This window comes from Idiotropiscis lumnitzeri, chromosome 1, assembly GCF_059441095.1.
Source record: "Idiotropiscis lumnitzeri isolate Australia: NSW breed Sydney's pygmy pipehorse chromosome 1, RoL_Ilum_1.0, whole genome shotgun sequence".
Classification (NCBI taxonomy): domain Eukaryota; kingdom Metazoa; phylum Chordata; class Actinopteri; order Syngnathiformes; family Syngnathidae; genus Idiotropiscis; species Idiotropiscis lumnitzeri.
Genome location: NC_142391.1, coordinates 10,269,370 through 10,291,011, shown reverse-complemented (window position 1 = coordinate 10,291,011; position 21,642 = coordinate 10,269,370). Strand labels below are relative to the sequence as shown.

At 40.5% G+C, this 21,642-nt stretch overlaps 1 protein-coding gene across 2 annotated transcripts in view; it reads right to left on the bottom strand.

Annotated features, from left to right (window-relative positions):
• The window catches only part of mboat2a (membrane bound O-acyltransferase domain containing 2a), a 43,223-nt gene extending 23,548 nt beyond the window's left edge, over positions 1 to 19,675 (bottom strand). For both annotated transcript variants that reach the window (XR_015846588.1, XM_088316130.1), the window contains exon 1: positions 19,406 to 19,675. Coding sequence is in view for 1 of the 2 variants with exons in the window: in XM_088316130.1 (XP_088172256.1) it covers positions 19,406 to 19,489 (84 nt within the window). In the remaining variant the exon portion in view is untranslated. The remainder of the gene's footprint in view (positions 1 to 19,405) is intronic.
• Positions 19,676 to 21,642: the final 1,967 nt, after the last annotated feature.

Sequence of the window (21,642 nt, the reverse complement as noted above, 5' to 3'; positions counted from 1 at the left end):
TTTGTTAAGTATTGTTTTAAATCAGGGCCAGTGCCGTTTCTAGCAGGGCCACCTTAACGCCGGAACATTTCATATAATCCATCCAGGAAATGTAAACAAATGTTCCTGTCTGTACAATCTGTTACATCATGCATATTTACACACAGTGGTTTGTACAGTATATTGTTTCTACTTTTATCCTTTAATGTCATCAAAGAACCTTTAATCCATACAATGTAATGTCAGATTAACAAAATCCATCAATGGAGCTATTTCATTAATCCGATACCTTCAACGTATGCAACATACCACAGTTTCAGTTGCCCAGTTAAGCAAAATCCTAAACCACGGGCTTTAAAATTTTAGAGCAATCACAGTGTCATACACAGTAAACATCAGTAGACACTCATCCGATAAGAAGCCAACATGCTCGTCTGATGTCCCACTCACTGGAAGCACAATGGCACGCTGGTAAATATAGGTCATGCAAATAGATCCGTCTGTCCAGTAAGCAGTGAAAGGCTAGAGACACCACAAACGCCATCCATTATCTATGCTTCCTGCATGATTTATGAGAGAGCCGGTGAGACAGATATAGCCTCAAATGCATACATTAGGTCCTTTGGCCACATGGGAAAGTGAATACAGGGAATCATGACCAGACACACCAACGCTGGGCAAACATTTGAGCGCAAAGTCCACTTTTAGTTTTGTAAGTTGACAGATGGACCACATAAAAAAAAAGCCAAATGCACATGTGGTCAATACTATTCATGTATCTACTGATTAATGATTTTTGTCGTAATCAATTAACCAATGTCATTTAAAAAAAAAAATGGCCAAATGAATAAAACAGATATAATTATAGCGGGACCTGAGCGCCACAATTTGCCTACAAAAAAAAAAAAAAAAACCTATACCTACAGGAAGTGAAAATCAGGAAATTTATAGCTCTTGAATAAATAAATAAATAAATAAAATTGCATTTCGATTGTGTCTGCACAATTTTGTCCATATGAAAATATTTGATCCCACGAAGGAGGAATAAAATAAGAGTCTGTACTATGCAGATTCTAAGCGTACAATAAAAATTACTTCTTGTCAAATTATCTTGGCCAAGGTTGAGATTAGACGTTCTCTTAAAGTGCAGTCTCAAGTGCAGCTGTCTGGCATCTTTTCGGCCATGATTGTTGTAAATGTGTGCACGCAGGAAATTAAGCCAATCACGGGCATTGCTACTTGCCGCAATCAAATTGATGCGAGGCAGACAAACGGTGAGGAGCGAAGTGGGCCGAAGAAAGTTCAGAGTAAGCAAATAATGTGTTTTGAAACAAGAAAACAGGTTGAAAATGTGTTAACGCTGGATGTAGAGCTGCTAATAATAGTTCACACAGATTTAGCATTAGCATTAGTAAACAGTAGCAACTCCAAATGCTGACCTTCATGTCTGTCTTTTCATTTTCACTTTCCTATAAAAGTTTACATTTTCAGAAACTTTATTATGACTTATTTATAAGCAATGGTCCTTCCTTCCAGTTCAGTGTGAAAATCAACAATAATATTGACTATGACATTATTGTATCTTATGTATTGTATTTTCATTGGACAGTCAATTGGTAATGATAAAATATTTGTTATCGTGCATATAAAATAATATGATGTCCAAGATGCCACATGAAAGTTTGTTCAACTGGACCTCTTTAACTTTTAATCCACAACTCCTGCTTCACACCAAACCAGGTTTGATTAATTCATTGATTAAACAAGGATGGGCAAACTACGGCCCGGGGGCCACATGCGGCCCGTTAGACGTTTTAATCTGGCCCGCCGAACTTGAAAAAAATTAAATGAATAAATCTTGTTAATGTTTTATTTTCTAAATGCTCGTGGTTTTTCAAAGACATATATATTGTTGCAATGCTTTTGTTGTCCAGCCCCTCTGACAAACTTTAGAACCCATTGTGGCCCGCCAATCAAAAACCTTTTTTTCCCCCTCGACTGTATGTTCATGAGTTTAGCTGGTGTCAATTGTCTAATGTCGTCATTTGTTATATGGCACCAGGACAGATTAGAAAGAGAAGGGCAACCAAGCAAGAGAATTGAAACTAAAAGGCTCGCCGGTTCTTGCGTTCACAGAAAGCAAACCTCTCCCGTAAAACGGTAGTTTCAGATGCAGGCAGTGTTTCCATTCGGTTTGCTACTGCATAGAATTCATAGGCAGCTGCATGTCAATAAGAGGTTGTTGCATATTGACTGGCAGCTACCTCCATCATTCAGATAAAAATAGACTCCTCTTCACCTCTCGGGGCTAAAAATAAAACCAGACCTCTGTAATAAACAAATCCCATAAGTGACCCTTCTAGCAACCTCCTCCACAGTGTGTTTCCCAAACACACAGCTTTGAAACTCATTTCACGCTTTGATTCCTACAAGCTGCTCTTTTCCAGAGGATCTCACAGCTGGTTGGTCCAACCAAAAGCCGGCGACTCGCTCGCAGGAATATTCGCCGTCAGATCACACGCCGACGGCACAGAGGCAAAGGAAGCAGTCTACGTCAAATATGGTCGTTTAATATTTGCACGATAATTTATCAATGAGGGTATATTTGTGGGCATGCCCTCTGCCCTCCACAGCAATAAAAGATCCGCTGATATGTTTGTAGAATAAATCAAACGAGCAGTTTACACAAGTGGGTGTTTCCTTAAAAAGGAAGGGCTTAGAAGACTAAATGTTGAGGAACTTGAACTTGTGAGTGTGAAATCAGAGGCCCTCCCTGGGTAGCGGCATATTCCACTGCAAGAAAGGAATGTCATGGGTTGGACCGGGAGGGTGTGAGGGAAGAAATGAATGGTTCAAGGTAAGTGGAGTAGAGTGAAAGTGGAGTCAAAGTTCAGGAGAGGACAAGAACCTCGAACACGGAAAAAAATCCTACACCCAGATCAGTTTGTTTGCATTTTTTAATCCAATCACAAATTTATGTCGAAATAAACTGATCAAGTATATGAGTTTAAATATTCCATGTGGTCCCTGAAGTGCTCACGAAGGTGATTGGCTCATGTTACGCGGGGGGAAATGAAAAATTATGTTGTTCAATGTGATATGTGGAGTAGTAGCGACAGAGAAGTTGAATAAAGCAGTACAGTTGGCAGCGCGACGTGTGATCAACATAAAACAAGACACATTGGGCATGCTCGTGGAGAAAAAGAAAGAAGAAGAATGTGATGAAGAAAAAGGAGACGAAAAAGACCGTAATGAGCCCATAAGATAAGAGCATTTGAACACTAAATTAGCTGGCTAACGATCTTTAAATAAACTCTGTCATTAGCATTTCTCCGGCAATGCCATCATGCACGGACGCTTTTTTTTTTTTTTTGGTTTGTTTTTGAAGGGGGAACGCAAAAGGAGGGGGGGGGACAGACCGGCAAAAAAGGGTCAAGTGCCCAGTTCTGTTAAAAAGTGTGAAAAATAATTTTAATGACAAATGCAAATGGGATATAACTTGAATTATTTGCTTGCTAAAAAAAAAAAAAAACGGTCACAAAAGGTTTTAAAATAATTTAACATGTTCAAAATGTCGTTGCGACAAGAGAACTAGAGGCTGACGAGCGTCTGGCGAACATTAGCGACCTTGAATGAAGCCAGACGAGAACGCAAGACTTCGTCGCCCATTGTGATAATACTTTAATATGACCCTACAATCGTACCTTGTGCACCAACATACGAGTTTTCCGAATTACAGGCTGCTGCTGGATTGATTTTTTTTATTTTAAGAGCCAAATTTCAGATAGAACGCCACTAATGGTGACAGGGGACCTCACTCAAAACTTGAGAAACAACTCAAATGACTTACGAGCACAGTAACAGGGCGAATTCAACAGTAGACAATCATTTCATTTTGTGAGTTACACTGCACAAATTCCAACTGGCGTTCAGTCCAATTTTTTCACTACTTTGTAACAACGAGAAACTGCCACTGCTTGAACGAATTGTACCAGCGCACCAGGTTGGCACGTCCACAACAACAATCATTAAGCTAAAGTTTGCTTCTTTTTTTTTTTTTTTTTGAACTTGTTCTGTATTCCATTCAGTGGAATCAGGTAATGTTTAATTGTTGGGACAAATATTTGCTAGTTGCTAGTTGACACGAAACCGTTTGAGAAGATCCTACTTCATGTTCCCTCCGCTTTGTGCTCGTTTAATCAGCTGCAGGTGCCTCGACGACCACAGTAACTCACAAGCCCGATCGCCATGCGATGTGGCGACCGGTAAGAAAAACGGTGCAACAATTCACTCCGGCTGCATCAAACGCGGCAACAAACAATAGTTGTAACATGCGCAGGGTTTGTTAAAAGGCAACACGAAAGGCATTCGAGTGCGTCCATCAGCACGCTTGTCTTGTGCGTTAGCGAACGCACATTCTGCAAGCTTCTGCGCTAGGTTACAAATGCGTCTTCATTCATAATACATGGATCCCTTTTTCCATTATTGATCCACTCTGAAAACATACCCTGGGGTTCGATGCTCGCGCTGTTTCGGATGGAAAGCACAAACAGTGGCGCCGCGGGGAGCTTTGTAAGGCGTTCAAAAAAAAAATGGGAACAGAGGGGGAGAGAAATCTTTATTTCGGCGACAGTCCACCGGCTGATCTGACCGACTAAGAGACTGCAGCGTGTCTAGCGCCATTGTGCTCTGTATCAAATAAAAGTGTAGCAAAAAGTATGGATCGGTTCGGAGAAATCGTACGGTAACTCTCTGGGGAATAGACTCACAATGGATCAAGCTGACCATCTCTTGCAATGCAAAAAAAATTTTAGCCATGGGCTGCGACCTTTATGAGAAGTATATGGGGCAATCTGTAAAGACTGTCTGGAACGGAAATAAATGAATACAGATCGAGGGGGGCTTCACTTTAGAAGACAGTTGTGTATTTCAAAAGCTTTGCTAATATTACAAAGAAAGTAACTTAAAATGCTAAATTAGCTAATGATAACAACTACAAAAAAGAAAATTACATTTTAGAACGCCAGTAGCTTGTTTTTTGGGCCAGCACACAACGCAATGGCACAAATAATTTTTGTAGCTGAGAGCATCAAACAATTCTTAAATGAGGCAATGGTTAAGAAACTCACTTTTTCACGTTCCGCCATACCAACGCTGTCCTTGTTTTTGCCGCCTTGTAAAAAGACCCCCATGGTCTTAATTAACTCATTCACTGCCATTGACGGGTATAGAAGTCAAAAAGTACATTGATTTTAGTTCTCATACACTGTTGATTTTAACTCGTGATTTTTGTTTTTATATATAAATATATATTGGGATTCATTGCATCACGATCCTCTGAGGTTAGAAAAGTAACAAGCCTATCTAGACAAGGAAAAGTCATGTCATCCTCGCTTTATACCTGCCTTTGCAAATCCATCGTGAGCATGAACCAGGGAGATACAAGTAGGAGGAGCTTGACAGCATACATTGTATTTTGATGGGTAGCAGACGTCAGTCAGCGATTAGCGTTTAAGGGCAATAAGCTCTCAGGCAGTTCCTTCAGGCAGAGGCGGAATAGCGCTGGGCAACATTTATCCTCGGACACTGACTGGCAGATCGAGTGGGAGGAGGAAGTGAGAGCCGGTGCAAGTGGGAGAGAGATAAGCCAGCTTCCTGAAGCTCATTACCGATTCAAATACAGCGTGCCTGCGCGCATATAAATATACAGAGGGGATGTTTGAAAAACAGAATGCTCCTCCAGGCATCTCCACACCTAAATTCTCCCGTGCCCACTTGTGGTTTTTAACTACTTCTTCCCACTCTGCTTCGCCGCAGTCCATCGCTCTCATCCCCGGGCGAGGCTTTTAATGGTCAGGTGAGGAGTTGCAAAAAGAGAGCAGGGACGTAGTGAGGGGAGATAACGAGAGGCGGTCTTAGAATGATGGAGTTTTTTTTGTGGGTTTTCGTTCCAGAAAGTTTTCAGAGCATTGTGAATAACTTATGAGGTTAATTCCGTCTGTGACCGACCTCGTATTATAATAAATCCACATTCCGCTTTGAAATGAATTGAAATGCCATTACATCGATTGCAGCAACAAAAATAAATGCGGCACCGTGCACATGCCGTCGTATTTCTAATTGACGTCTGCCTTTAAGGGGCGTGGCCTAGTGAGTGACATTAGAAGCTTGCGTCAGTTTGTCTATTTTTGAGTGTCTGAGTGTGAGTTGCAGGCCAACAGCAGCTCCTTGAGAGTGTTCTCATTTTGTATGAGTGTCCAACTGTTTGTCCTGTTCAATAATTGAAGGGGCAGGTAACAGTACTTAATGGCTCCATTTTTCAGGGATATATTTTGAAGCTCGCAACTTAAATTTTATCTTGCAACACAAGGCAAAAAAAAAAAAAAAAGACTAGTAACTCGAATGAGAAAAAAGTTGGGGCAGTAGGGCTTAAGCTTGAACAATAATAGCGCCTTTAATATCTATTTTTAAACACATTCACATATTACAGCAAGAAAAGTTGTTTTATATGTTATAATTTTCTATTTGTTTATATTTTTACACCGATTAAATCGTACCATGCGAAAATCGGAATCGGGCTCAATTAACAATCGCTGTAGTGTTAAGGCCCGACTCAAAAATTCAGATCACTGCAAAAGCAGCACTGACAGTGTCGCACTTACGGTAATTTCTCAAAAACAACACACACACAAATATTACACGCCCCACCAAAAACCGCTCTTCAAAAACAAAACAGTGAGAGAGTTCATGACCTTCTGCATCTATGCATCAAAGTTTCCAGCATTGCAACACACGGGGGGGGCTCCACCCCCGGGTGGCAAATGGGTTCATGCGGACAAAAATAGCTGCAAAGTGCGGCGAGCCTCTCGATCTGAGTCTGCCATTCACACTCTTACGTATGGACACAAGCGCCTGCACAACTTGGGGATACATTTAGAGGCCCATTGGCAGAAAACCCCGTCTTGTTCAAGCCTCGTTACACCTCACTCCTCCACCAGTGAGCGCAAACGCATGAGAAGTTCCTTCCAGCCTCGGGTGCGCAGCCTATGTTTCCTTCCTTCCTTCAGCTGTTGTCCTCAATGACATGGGCAGATTTCCAGCACTGCCTCCACATTGCAGGGAGGGAATCAAGGCCAGCACAAACTCAGCTAAGGGGTCGTTTCTCTGATGTAGTTTTCAACGAAAACAACGATGATGTTTACACGACACCATTTCAGAGCCACTAAATGAAAATATTCAAAACAGGATCAGTGTTGCAGTGTTGCAAGCAGCAACACAAAAGAGACACGTGTTTTAAGGGGTTCTTCGACGAATGCCGATTATGATGAAGACACCACAAAAAAATTTCTAATTGAGCTGCCGTACAAGCATGAAGAGTTAAAAATTTGCAAAGTGAAGTTAAATGCATTATAAATTTGACACACCCCGCTAAAATTAAATAATACAAAAAAAAAAATTGCCAGGTATATAAAATGATGCTTCAAAATCAAGCCTTTGTCTCTGCTCTCAAACGCTGCGGACAAGTCAGTTGAATGCACCGAAACCACATACTGCTCAACGACTGTCAATCAGTCACCACTAATACGACCAGGAAACTATGGAGGCTACTACATGTAGCAGCTCTCTTAAAGCCTATGGCGCCTTTGCATGCTGCGACAACGGGGCACTCTAAAGTAGCTGAAGCCCCTTGTCCACTCGTTGGCCTTCAATTTAGGCTCTTTTATTTTTTTAAGGTTCAAAAACGTATTGCCTATTGCCAATGTTTAAGAAAAAAAAAAAAAAGACAGTTTAATGATGAGAAAAATCGGCTGAGAATTAATTCTCCTGGCAAGTGTGACACCGTATGTGCTGCTTTTTCTCATGAAGTCATGAGAATTAAGTCAGATTTTTCCTCATTTTTGTTTTTTTAACTAGAAAAAAACAAAACCAAACAAAAAAAAAACTAGTTTTATATTTTTTTCTTCCAATGCACTTCAATTCTATGCGTATTTTCACGAGCCGACCGTTAAAGCCGACTTTGGAGCGTCTACTGTACCTCACTTCTAAAAAAAATGATGGCAACCAACAGGTTTATTTGGTTTGATGAAGAAATGAACAGGTGACCAACAAAATGTCCATTTTGCAACCAGCAGCTTCCTACTCCTTGCATTCTTCAAATTCTAAAGCCACATGTTCTCAGATGAAGAATATTCTAAATATGCCATTTGGTGAGAGCCGACAGGGCAAGCAATTGCAGTGCAGGCGTGTAGAGTTTCTTTACAAAACTACTTTTTTTCTGTCATGCAGACAAATAAATAACAATATTAATAGTTTGACAATGTCGGCTCTGTGAACCACTGAACAACCAAAACAGAAAGGACAATATTTATTTTTATAAATTCCTTCTTCTGTCTTTTCAAGTACAGTACAGTGTACATTTTGGAAGCAGTCATACTCTGGTATTCCCGGACGAGTTAACACATAGACAGAGCACTGATGTTCAACTCCCACACGGGATTAAAAAAAGAGCTGATGTTGGCTAATGTTAACAATGAGTGCAAAGAGAGGAATGTGGAGGGATAGGTAAGTGAGGCGCGATTGTGGACGAAACTGTTGACTAACATCTTGGCAATAGGGAAAATGTCAGAGAGGAAAATATTGCCACTTGGCCACAAAAAAACACGTTTACAAACGCAACTGGAATATCCTGTTAAGTAACAACAATACACGTGTTTTTCACTACCAAAGAAAAGTGCTTATTTCTGTGTTGTGAGGTTTAGCTTCAAAACAGAAGAACAAGCAAGGGTGCTGAAGTAGCAGGCGGTGGAATGTGAAACCCGACAGTGAGGTGTTCTCTTCCACGAGCTGGGCCACTGATCCCATGCGGACTCTACGGGCACGCTTGCTATAAATAGCCAAACAATCAGCCATTCCCTTCAAAGCAGTCGGTATGTGTGTGTGTGTGTGCGTTCCTCCTTACAAGAAACTTTCTGACCAAACGTAGACCTTATAGCAGGGATGGACAACTTAAATGATGGTAGGGACCACAATTTTTCAACAGCGCTACTCGGGTGGGCCACACAGAGCCAACGCTTCCAAACCAAACTGTCTGACACAAAAACCATTTTAAATACAGACAAAATATGAGCATAAGTGCAAAATAAGTGCTTTTACTATATTTCATTCTTCATAATACATTTCTCAATGCATCGATAAAAAATGCACTATTCAACAATGAAGGTTTTGAAACAACCAAACAACTTCGTACTGTCATTTTTGTTTGCAAGAGCGAAAGACTCTTGAATAAAAAATATCTTTCAAGGATGGCACAAAACTGCTGAAGAGCAAACCAACATTAAGTGCAAGAAAGAAATTTGTGCAATTAAAAAAAATAAATAAATAACTCAGTCAAAAATTTGGGGCCGATAATTCGTTCCAAATTTGCCCAAAAAAATCTTAGTCCTACTCACGTTGTAGTGAGGTACAGTATAAGAACATGTGCACGTGCAACTAAACAATGTCTGCCATCTAGTGGTGAATGGTGATGTAACAACAAAACTATCAAGCGGAAACCAGCTAATTGTGGGGAATAGGAACCAGGCGTGCCCACGAATAAAAAAAAATGTAAAAAAAAACAAATCAGCATATTCTCAACATCCATTCAAATGCATCAGGGAAATAATATATATAAAAATGTATACATTTTTTGTAAACCCCCAAAAATCCATTATAACACGGGTGTTGGTTTGCCCTACCAAAAAAAAAAATTTGAAAAAAAAATAAATAAATAACACCCTGCATCTCTGAACTGCGAGGCCATTGTGCTAACCAGTCGGCCACGTGCCGCCCTGCAGGAAACATATTTTCAAAAAAAGTGTTGGTTTTTTTCTCTTTAATTAATCCAGGGGTCTACTCATTGCCTATCAGAGCCGTAGAGGAACACCGTTGCGAACTTATAATATCTCAGCCACATCCGACTGCAAAGTAAAGTGACTTTGACAGGATGCAGCTGGGCTTCATGCGTGCACGCTCACACCCAAACATTGTTGTCATGTCAGAGCAAACATGAACCTGAAACATCAAACGTAAAATATTTGTTTTAGAATCATGCAGGCGGCTTGTGCGTTATCCAGGGTGAGAATCTTTTGTTGTGGAAACTTCCCACTGAAGCTGAGAATCCAGGGGGCTAACACAACCTCCTCCGCCCCCCCCCCCCCCCTGTCCATATTATGATTTCAGCGCAATATTCTCAGCATTGGCAAATCAGCACCAAAAACGGCCAAAACAAGGCAGAAAAGTCAGTTGCTACGATACAGTTGGCATGCAAGTCCTCAACTGTGCAGAGTGGGGAGACAACCTTTTAAACAATGGATCTTTACTAAATGACTTAGCCCTTTCACAGGCATCTCAAGTCAAGTATTCGGGTTTCGGCTGGAGACGGGAAAAAAAAGTGGAGATACGCCAAAGACAGAAACCGCTCAAATTTCACCAACTGATATGCGAGTCATCTTTCCCGAAGATCGCATAAGACTGATGTAATCGTCTCTTGTGCTTCATGGGAGTGTTGCTGTATAAACACAGGGTTGGTCCAACACACAGCAGAGTTTTTATTGAATCCATCTTCACCAAAAATATTTTTTTTTCCATTGGTTGCTCATTGTTCAGAATTCACATTCACACATTTGAGCAACTTTGATTCTTCTGTAGCTTATAGTAAACGTCATGTTAAGATGCCTCGAGTAAACATCTGGTTTGTTGTTCCAACATCGGGTCAGTGGGAGCTCATTTTGTAAGAACTTGAGCAGGTTTTGTGTGAACATTAGACTTTGAGGTGGCAGTGTGATTTTGGCCAGACTTGGGGGAGGTCTGTTTTGTGTGGACGTGGTTGTGACAAGCGCAGAAAAGCACGAGTGAGACTCTTGTTAGTTACTGTGGGATTAAAGCCGAACATGGAGTAGCGTAACAAAACCAGCAGGGTGCATATTGAGCGACATAGAAAATAAAGCTGAGAGGATGTGGGCGTTTGGCAGTTGGAAAATTGCTGGTTGGGTTCCTTGTTCCTCCAGTAGAAGCATCCTTCAAAAGCTGTATTATTATTGTCAGCGGCCTATATGAATTAGGAATTGAATATAAATACTACGCTAGTGATTTTCAATTCAAGTGCTGCGGCAATTGTGGAAACGATCACATTACGCTGAACAAATATATCTTTGTGCATCTATCTATCTATGCCACCAATGTATAATGACAGGCAGAACAATGAAATGTTCTCGCATTAAACCGCCCAAAAAAACAATAAACATGTATAATCACCTGTTGCTAATCACACAACAGAATCGCATTTTTAAGTTCATTAACTCAGTTAAATATTTTAACTCAGTTAACTCACTTTGATTTACTTTGAAAATAATTTGCATACTTTGCAAATATTGTGTCATATCAGCCGTCTTTAGCACGTCTCAGAACAAAACACGGTGTTTAAGTTACCACTGGGCCTTGCAAACCAACACAGCTGGAGTGTGGCGCTTGTGGGCAGTTTTGAGAAATGTTTTGAAAATTAATGTCTGCAAAGATGTCTCCATTTAGATCGTATTCAAGAATTAAAAAAAAAAAGCTATTAGAACACTCTTTAAATTAAATATACTTTTGCATCAATTCCAAGATATTATTCAAGTAAATATCTGTTATAAGCTTCGCAAACAATAGTAGTTGAGAAATGTGATTAATCACAATTTATCATGTAATTTTTTTGTGATTAATTAGTTAAAAAAATGAATCACTTGACAGCACTAATATATATATATATATATATATATGTGACCCTGGGGAACCAGCTTTTTTTCCCGCCATACTACAATGAAGTGTAATTGCACATCCACTCCAGTAGTTGGCAGTGGCGCACTCATTGCCCACTGTGCGCAGCGAGTATTAACTCTACGGTGTAGGTTTGTTTTGCAACGAAAATGCTATAATTTATAGTTGCGGCGGAGAGTGGGTGGTGAGGTGGGGGAGCTAATTGTTTTTTTTTCTTGCTGGAGGGGACGGAACAGAAAATAATTGAGAAGTCCTGCTTTATATAGATAAATAAGAAGACAATGCGGAAATTAGAATGTGCACTATTCCCAATTCAAACGTATGAAAATAAAAGCAATCCAGTATTAGAAGGGCAGCGTTTACCAGGGCAAAATTAAAATGGCTGAGTCACACACTTCAATTAAAAAGAAATGACACAATGAATTTCGATGGTGCCTCTGGTGAATCTATTTCAAAATCCATTAAGTAGTAGCCACAAATAATGTTTCCATTTGGTCTACCTGTGATGTGCTTGAGAGGAATCAATGTCAAATAGACACACCTCCGCTGACAATCAATTCAGAGCGAAGTGGCCAAATTTGCAGATGACAGCCAAGGCTGATCAATACTGGGACTGACTACTAACCGGAGCTGAAAAAAAAACTCAGTCGACACGTCAAGGAGTCTATCAGCAACCATGAAGGTCATTCATTCATTCATTGAATTGGTCTCACACACTTCCACGGAGGTACAGGTGACGATGCAAAGTCACACTGATGAATATTCATGAGCTCTCATTTATATTGGATGTAATGTCTTTGACTCGTTTGGCCCTTCGGGCGAGTGAAAGTGCCCAAAAACAAATGAAGTTGAACAGAGATGTGTACATATTTTGTCACCGCTCCTATAAAATATTGCAGAACATTGCCAACTAGAATTGACCTCATCATGTATTCAACAAATGAAGGGAAGCACGTCACTAGAATACACACACAATTAAGATTTTGTCCACGTTTTGATTTTCATTGCCAGGCCAAAATGAATGTGGCCTCACAATTATTTACAAAGTCTACAATGATTCTGTAATAATCAATGTACTGTAAGGTTAATAACTATTTAACCTAAGTATAGCATTCAAAATAAACCAGTAGCTGTAATAAATTCAATATTTTCATAATTGCCATTACAATATTCAAATTGTGACCGCATCAACTTACACAATTAACTCAGGACAAAAAGGAGCAAAGACAGAAATATTCTGCAGCAAATCATTCATTACTAATGTATGAGTGCTACAAACTAGCCTTTCAACGGTGCTGGTTCCTTCCACTTACCTAATTCATCATCATCTATTGTTGACAGTCACACTGGGAGCCATCAAGACTCAATCGCATACCACCACAATCCTGCGAGGAACTGCTGGGCACTGTTTGGTACTGTCTAAAGCCAGTTGTCAAGCACCCAGATGACATTTCTTAATCTTCCGGGATACAAATATCACTTGATTGCGCAATATTAATAACATGAATATAATAATAATTATTTTAATTTAAATACATATATTAATTATACTAATAACAGTAATAATATTAATAACATTGTTATTACTAATAATAGTAATAACATTAATAACAGTAATAATAGTATTAATAATATTAACAACAGCTGCAGCAGCCAGCAGCACTCCATTAGCAAGAGCTGAGGGCAAAGAAATCAATTGCCGGTATAAGACTCCCCAGAGGGCAGCCAATTAAATTCAAAGGAGAGCTCAGAGAAACTTTGACTGGACTCTAGGGCTTTAAAATAAAATCAGCGCTCCCAAGTCAGGGACTTTAGGGATAGAAGCAAGAACAGAGTGTTGTCCCCATATGCTTTAAAAAAATGGATATGAATCAGATAGTGGCCACGGGTTACTTTCGTTTCAATTAAATTGGAGAGTCAGTCCAGATCAACAAAAAGCTATAAAATCCATTCATTCATTTTTTTTTATATGGCCCGTCCTTATGAGAGTCGCGGATGAGTCGGACCCGTGATTTTGCACTATTTTAGCGGACTTATTTTAAAGGTGACAGATGAGGACAATGGAGGAAGTCTTAATAAGTTTAGCTTTGAGCATTACGACACACAAGAGATGACATACCGCCTGCTCAGCTTGAAATATACCTTGATGCACTCTTAGTGGAACAGTCGCTCACATACGTGCTTAAACTCTCCAAGTTCCCACCAAGCCATAAGTAAAGGACGCACCCCTTTTTCTGCTGCCTGTCTCCCTGTCTTCCTCCTCCTTCTTTAAAAATAAGCAAAGCCAGAGCTTTCTTTTACCACAATGAGATCACATATTGTGGCGGTGCGTCTACTTCTCGTCTGAAGCAGCGGCAAAAGTCTCTGTGGTTACGTCGCGGTCAGTACTTCCAAATATGAGCATGCTGGCACCAGGGCACTGTCATCTTTGCACTGAGCAAGTGCAGTGTGAAAAGGGCTTTCCATGCAACTCAGGGTTGTTTCATGTGTTCAATGAACGGAAACAGGATTATCTCGTATGGGCGTCACTTGAAATACATGAATGCAAATAAACAGTCAAAAACATGGATTAAAAGGTGCAGAATTGGAATCCGGCATAAGAGCAGTAGTTTCCCTATTGAGAAAATAGTGAAGCCCCGCCCATCAGACTGAGCTGACCTCGTGACGGCCCATCCAAGATACATGTCTTGCATGCGGGTCCAGATAAGAACTATGATCATTTGAAACCGAACACCCCGGTTGCCAATGTAGAGCTTAGTCTGCCTTAATTCTAACTGCCTCAAAGGTCATGAGAAAACCAATTCAGGGATTCATGTTTGCTCAATTAATCGCTCTGGCTTGCGTATGTGGACCACTATCAGATCACAATCCTTCAGTCGGAGTGAGTGTCACCGAGCCGGCTTCGCCGTTCCCGCCAGGAATGTTAAACATATAAAGATGCGTCTAGAGATCTGAACACACTTGACTACTTTTAAACTCTCTTTACCAACAGTTATCCGACTCATAAAACAGCGAGAGAAAAGAACAGGTTCAGTTCTCCAAACTATGTGGGCAACCGCCTGCTGGAAAATGCAGCGACAACAACGGTAACAAAAGACGGTTTGTTGTAAAGCGACAAAAGACGACTACTGTGACCAAGTGCAATATGCCGCATAAACAGATGACTGAGTGCACAGTTGGTTAGCGGGCAACAAGTGCATGGAGAAATAGCATTGCCCCATAATCGGGCTCCATTCTAACGACACAATGCGTATTATGACTCTTCAACTGAATTCAAGGGTTGGGCTTGTGCGAAACGCTTTGCTATGCTAAAACGAACAAAGGGATTGAAAGTAAAATGAGCTGCAAATAGATGCGTGGCTATAACAACAACACCACAGCAACAAAATTCGGTCTTGCCTGTCTGTGCGGTGATTGCATGTTCTTTCTCTTCTCGTGTATTCCAGGCACATCCATTTTTCCAAAGTTTGTATGTTAAGACTGAAGAGTCAAATGTGAAGGGTTGGTTGTCTGTCTCTTTATGTCAGCCTGGCAATTGACAGGTGATAAATCCAGAGCTGGTATCTTGCTCAAGGTCATATAATATGGTCTCCGGTTTTCTTTTGACCCTGGACAGGATTAATAGTGGTGCCTGACCCAAGACGTATCTCATCAACATCGTTGGCCTTGATTAATCCTGAAAATGTCCTGATAATGTTGAAGGTGACACATGACAGTCTTTTGTGATTGGATAATTCAACCTGCCAACCTTTGGGGGTAGGGAAAGTGGGGTGGACAAAAAAGTGCACAACAAAAAATCTCTGCAACATAAAATGTAACAATTTTACCATAGGCGCTTCTTCATTATATTTATGCGCGATATTATCCGACGATGTGGTTTGCCAATTGTAAGGTTACACAGCATAGGTATTCAATTACAATTTTTCAAAGATCTAGAAGTTCCTACGGGTGCTTTGTCTTGGTCGCCTACTTCTGCTCTTACTGTACCCGTGCCAGAAGGAAATGCTTTCACCTGTTCTGCCAAATGTACAAGTTAGTTCAAATATACCACATTATGCCGCCTCTCTACCAGTTGACCTCTGTGCGGCCTTGCAAATTAGTCGCTTCCAAATTTAGAACAGGCACATGGGTTACTCGGGGGGTTAGTACCGGCTGCCCACGAGCACCATGTTGGTGCCGTCAGATCTAGATTTCAGCAGGGGTATGAATGACCTGCTAGAGGCGGTTCACTATATTACAATACTTAAACTCGGCGGCACGGTGCTCAACTGATTAGCACGATCGCCTCACAGTGCAGAGGTCGTGGGTTTGATTCCAGCTCCGGCCTTCCATGTTTGTGGGTTTTCTCCGGGTACTCCGGTTTCCTCCCACATTCCAAAGACATGCAAGATAAGTTGATTGAACGCTCTAAATTGTCCCTAGATGTGAGTTTGAGAGTGGATGGTTGTTTTTCTCAGTGTGCCCTGCGATTGGCTGACAACCAGTTCAGAGTGTACCCCGCCGACTGCCCGAAGATAGCTGGGATAGGCTCCAGCACAAAATGAGTACAGTTTGTAAGGTCTGGATAATATGCAAAACTCCAAAAGCGTTTTCAGCTAAAAAGACAACAACACTAGTTCTCAATCTAAAAAGAACTAGTTGTTTGCTTAAAAATACTCCAGTAAAAGCATAATGTGGTTTAGTGGGCATAAGAGGCAGTAAGCCACAGAGGAGGAAGCGGATGCGTAAGCGGTAAAATGTCAAGGATTCTTCCGGAATCAACACTGTCGGGTCAATATCTTCAAGAGCAAGACCGGCGAGTCCGTCAAGGTTTATGACGGGTGGATGAAGACAAGCCAATGTCTGACAACATTACGAGCCAGATTGGAATGAGGCTCTGTCACATTGAGGATATCATTCATGAGCCTGCACTTGAGGCTTTATTTAAAGGAAGAGGAATGTCATCTCATCGTACTCCTATAAAAAAAAAAAAAGGGGGGGGGGATGGCGGTGGAGGTACAGCGAGGATGAGGGGCTCATTTCACACTCCCATTATAGCTCAGAAGCTTGCGTCTCCTATGGGAATCACGTGGCTTACACAGAGATACAATCATAACAATCTGTGGACCACACGGAACATAATAGCAGGCTGAGGAGATCCAAGTGGCAGCACTGCAAACGCAGTCACACATGTGACTAGCGGGAGGCTAACAAGCAACACTAGCATTGTGGTGGATCTGACCACACATTCAAAAATGTTTGAAAACTTGTTTTATCATTCCCACATTTTAAAAACAGTTGAACATAAAAAAAAAACACAATATGTATTATAAATAATGATAAAAAATAATGTGACAACAAAATGCTAATTGTTAGCCGTGTGCTGTGCGTGTTTCCCCATTGTATGATCGTATTAAGCTAGCTAGCGGAGGCTGTATTCTCTTTATTTGGTTTAATTTGACAGCAACCTTCTGATGAATTGCAATAAACAACTTTAAAGCCTCTTTATACGGAATATTTACACTAATATCTGCCAAAATGCTGTTTGTTGGAAAGTGAGTTGAGTCACCTGCCACCAAGGTGCGCTCGTCAAAGCAAAGAATCAGCCGATGGACTACTGTTATTTACAAAAAACGTACAAATTGAGTCACTTGTCCCTCCAAGTACCATTGTAGCATCATCACAAAAAAAAATAGCACAGAAGGCAGAAAAATTGCAGGAAAGCGGCAACTGTGGAGTTTAATAAAGACCACATTATCCTGCGCTAAGGCACAGGGAAAAAGTAAGCTCGCATGTGACTTTTGTCCTTCCGAGCTGTGTATTCTCAAACATTACAATCATGTGGCGATGACAAATCTGTTCAGCCACTGAGCAACGAGGAGTGCTTTACGTCACCTCAATGACCGCTCGTGTACAGCATTCGAGACTGTTGGGGGAAATCTACATTTTAGAACTTTGCCTCTCGATGCCAAGTCGCAAAGTGTTCATCCAGTCAGTTGCAATCAAATTCAGACCATCACTGAGTGGGAACTGATCACTTGCTGTCAGACAAGCCAACCACTGCCCCGTTATCTCTGTTCAGTAAAATGTGAAATCATCAATCATAAAGACACAAACCAACATGCCAAGTATTATCTTGGCTCGGCAACTGTGACATTACATCTGAATGTCAATGATGTCATCTTAATTAATGCAACAAACCTTGGATTTAGCGCAACGGCACCATGAGTAATGACGAACGCATGTTGGCTTTGGAGGCTAGTGAGTGCGGCACATACTTTCAACATCTTAACTCATTCAATACCACTGACGGATAAATACGTCAAAATCCATTTTTTTTTACTGGGCTGGTTGTGAATAAGTTAATTGGAAGGTCGAAAGAGAGAAGAGCGATGGCTTGACTATGCCTGCTTGCTAAACTCAATTGCTGTATTTTCTACCAAGTAAGAATCAAAACTGTAACAACCCCTAATCATTTTTGGGAGCCCAGAACAAGTCACATCCAACAAATGACATTGGCATACTAGCCCAACACCATGGATAGTCAAAGTACCTTCGCAAATCACAATGACACCAAGCTGGGACAACTGCTTAGTCTGTTTTTGGTCACCGGACAGAACAGTTAAAGGTTTCCAAAATGAGTTGCTAAAAACAAAAACACACATATTTGACTCATATTCAAGATGCCACACAATTTCTTGGCTTTTTAAATCCTGTTGCAGTGTAAATTCAGTTTTCTGGGTTCCGTTTATGGCAATTTTATCAATTTCAGGTCCCAGGGAGAAATAAAATTGGTAAGTGAAAAGATGTGAGGAAACCCTGGTTACAATAGTTTTTCTTTTAAATATTGACTAAAAGTGAAACTTACCACACTGTAGATAAGGTTCACTAAACTAGACAACGGGCACTTGAAATGTTACATCTCTTTGAAAGTTTCAGGTGGCACTGCCAAATTGCAACAGAGGCTTTGAAAAACATTGTTTATCCTTGCTAACACAATTAATATTAATATGCAAGTGAGAATGAATCTAGAAAAAAAAAAACATTTACACTACACACATTTAAACGCTTACGATGTATTTCCCACTAGGCCATGTTACTCTACACTCAGACCTCAACATGGACTGCATTTACTCATATCGCCATGGAAACAATGAAAAGGATTTTATTTCTGCACACAAAAAAATGGTATTTGCTTTAAATTAGCCTTGGATGAAATCAGGTTTCACACTGGTTTTCTTTAAATTTCGTTTCAAAACACCACATTTGATCACGTGTCAACAGGACGACCAGTGGCCTCAAGTGAATATGTAAACGAGATGTAACTAGTTAATCCAGATTATAATGTGAATGTATCAGAAAATCGTGATTTGGGGGTGGGGGGGTTGAGGGGGCACAAACAGGCTGTGTGGAAGAGACAAAAGGGAAAAGGCATTGCTGTAGTTGCAAGCAAGCTAACGTCAATGATGAGACGTGAAAGCTGACCAATGCTTCTCGCATAAATCCGATGTTTTAATCTGTTTTTTGCACACATTTGGCAATGGTTAGCGACGCGCATCATTCCGCTAGCACACATAGCTAGCGAGCCGCGGCGTCATGTGCATTCTGGGCTGCATTTTTTTCCACCCAAAACCCGAACCGTTCCGAGTCGTACCTGGTCAAGAGGGAGGTTGATAATGTCGCTGATGGGCTGCAGCAGAGAGGATCCGGTGCACGATGCCGTGCTTTGGGTAGCCATGCTTGGATGGTGGACGTCTAAATCCTTTCGCTCCTTCCTTCCTCACTCCCCCTCGGGTGCGTTTCGCTTCCCTCGGCTGCCGCGATGATATATAAACCGCCACAGCCGCTGCCGCTGCCGCCGCCGGTGCTGCTGCTGCTGCTGCGTCTGGCTGGGCGGTTGTCATCCAGGGCGCACATCCAGACAAAGATGAGAAAAGGAAAGCGAGAGAAACACCGTCATCACCAGTTCCTTCTTAACAACGTGACAAACCCAAAAATGTGTTTTCAATTGCTTTGTTTCTCATTTTACCGTTTACCATTTATTTATTCTTGTCCTGTTTGTGTAATTTTCCAAACACGATACAACCAACATTAGTATGAAGTTTAAACAGCTCTGAAGGACGTTTAATACGCATCCCCGTCTGGAACATCAGCGAAAACCTTCTGTTTCACCAGATAATAAACTAAACACGCAATTTTAAGACGTGAGAACACGAATTTAGTTTTAAATGTGTGTTAACGTAGAATTTATCGCGTTATATCAACCTATTAGATAATAAATACGACCTCACTACAATTGGGGGTTGATTCTCTTGGAAGCATCGTATCTTCGACAACTGCATAATAGGGAGCGAGAAGGTGGGAAAGCTTACAGTTGTTTGGAGAAAGTGAAATCTCGACAGCCAATCACGTCAAAGAAAAGAAGGAAGTGAACTTGAGTAACAGGCCTCGGTGCAAATTGGGATCTTGTCAGAAATTTTGCTGAACCCGCCCACATTTCTCGCGTTCTTCAGGAAGTGTGACGTAAAAAAATCTGATGGGATTCTACATCTGGACCAGCTGCACCTCTTCTTTCATTAACTTAACATTCCATTATTAGATTAAAATAAACAGCCAAAGTGATTGCTTTAAATTAATTATATATGCATGTATGTCTACAATACAATACATATGAATTTATATTGCGGTCTATTGTTATTGTTATTGTTATTATTATTATTATTATTATTATTATTATTATTGGTGGGTGTATTATTATTTATTTGATATTTACACATAGCTGTTTTGCATTTTTATATCTTTCATATTTTGGACCCGATACGACTGGGCGCTGATTTTTTTTTTTCATGAGTTGTCTAACTACACCACCTAACGGTAAGTGTCACGTTCACTACTATACCAAAGGTTTTGAAAACTAACCTATTGAGTTTGAATGCACTCTAAATATAATTGGATTTTAAAAAGTGTGAACATTTTTACCGCATCCATTTTATGTCTCTAAAAAGAAAAGAAAGGAAGTCGACAATTTTGCATGATTTGTTTGATGTACTTTATTTTGTAACTATTCATTATTGCCAGTGGAGGGCAGCACGTGCAAAAGAATGGGCGCTACAACGTCGAGTTTGGCGCCTCTGATTTGTTGACTAATAAAATAAAATAAAATGGAACAATAAAAATGGCATTTTTGTTTAATTTTATGGGGCATTTAAAACCAACAATGTAATAAGCAGGTCACCATTGAATACGGCAATACATGTCATTTAACAAATTGACACACTCGCCATTCATACACAGAGCAACATATATTGTTTATTAATAATCCGTCAAAAAGAAACTGAAATGAAGACAAATTCACATAGGGATAAATTTAACAAAAAAATGGATGGATGGCTTACTTTAAAATGTTTTTCGCCCAAAGGACATTTCAGGCATGCCAGTTGAGGTTTATTGCAGACTATTGTATGCAAAGTATAAACGCACACAGTTCCCATTCATCCATGAGAAGAACATTGCTCGTGGAGTTCTATTTTTTCCCTTGTAAAAAAAAAAAAAAAAAAATCCCGCAAACATTGCTTTGTTTGCAAGTCAAACTATGTGAGTGGTCTGTATTGTTGTTGTAAAGCTCCTTATATAGTCAGTAGCTGTACAAGGGGCATGCTACAGGAAGTGTTTTTGTGTGTTGAGACCCACTGGACCAGACGTCCTAAGATAGAAACCCTGCTCACTCCTCTGCTCTGTCTGCTGTCATTCATATTGTTCTGCTTTTGCAGAGCCAGCAGGCAAACACACAAGACTTACTATGCACTGGACTCTCCCACAGCGGTACTATTTGGAGTTCGTCCAAAAGCTTCTGGAAAACTGTAATTGAAATGTATACTGTGCAATGAAAAA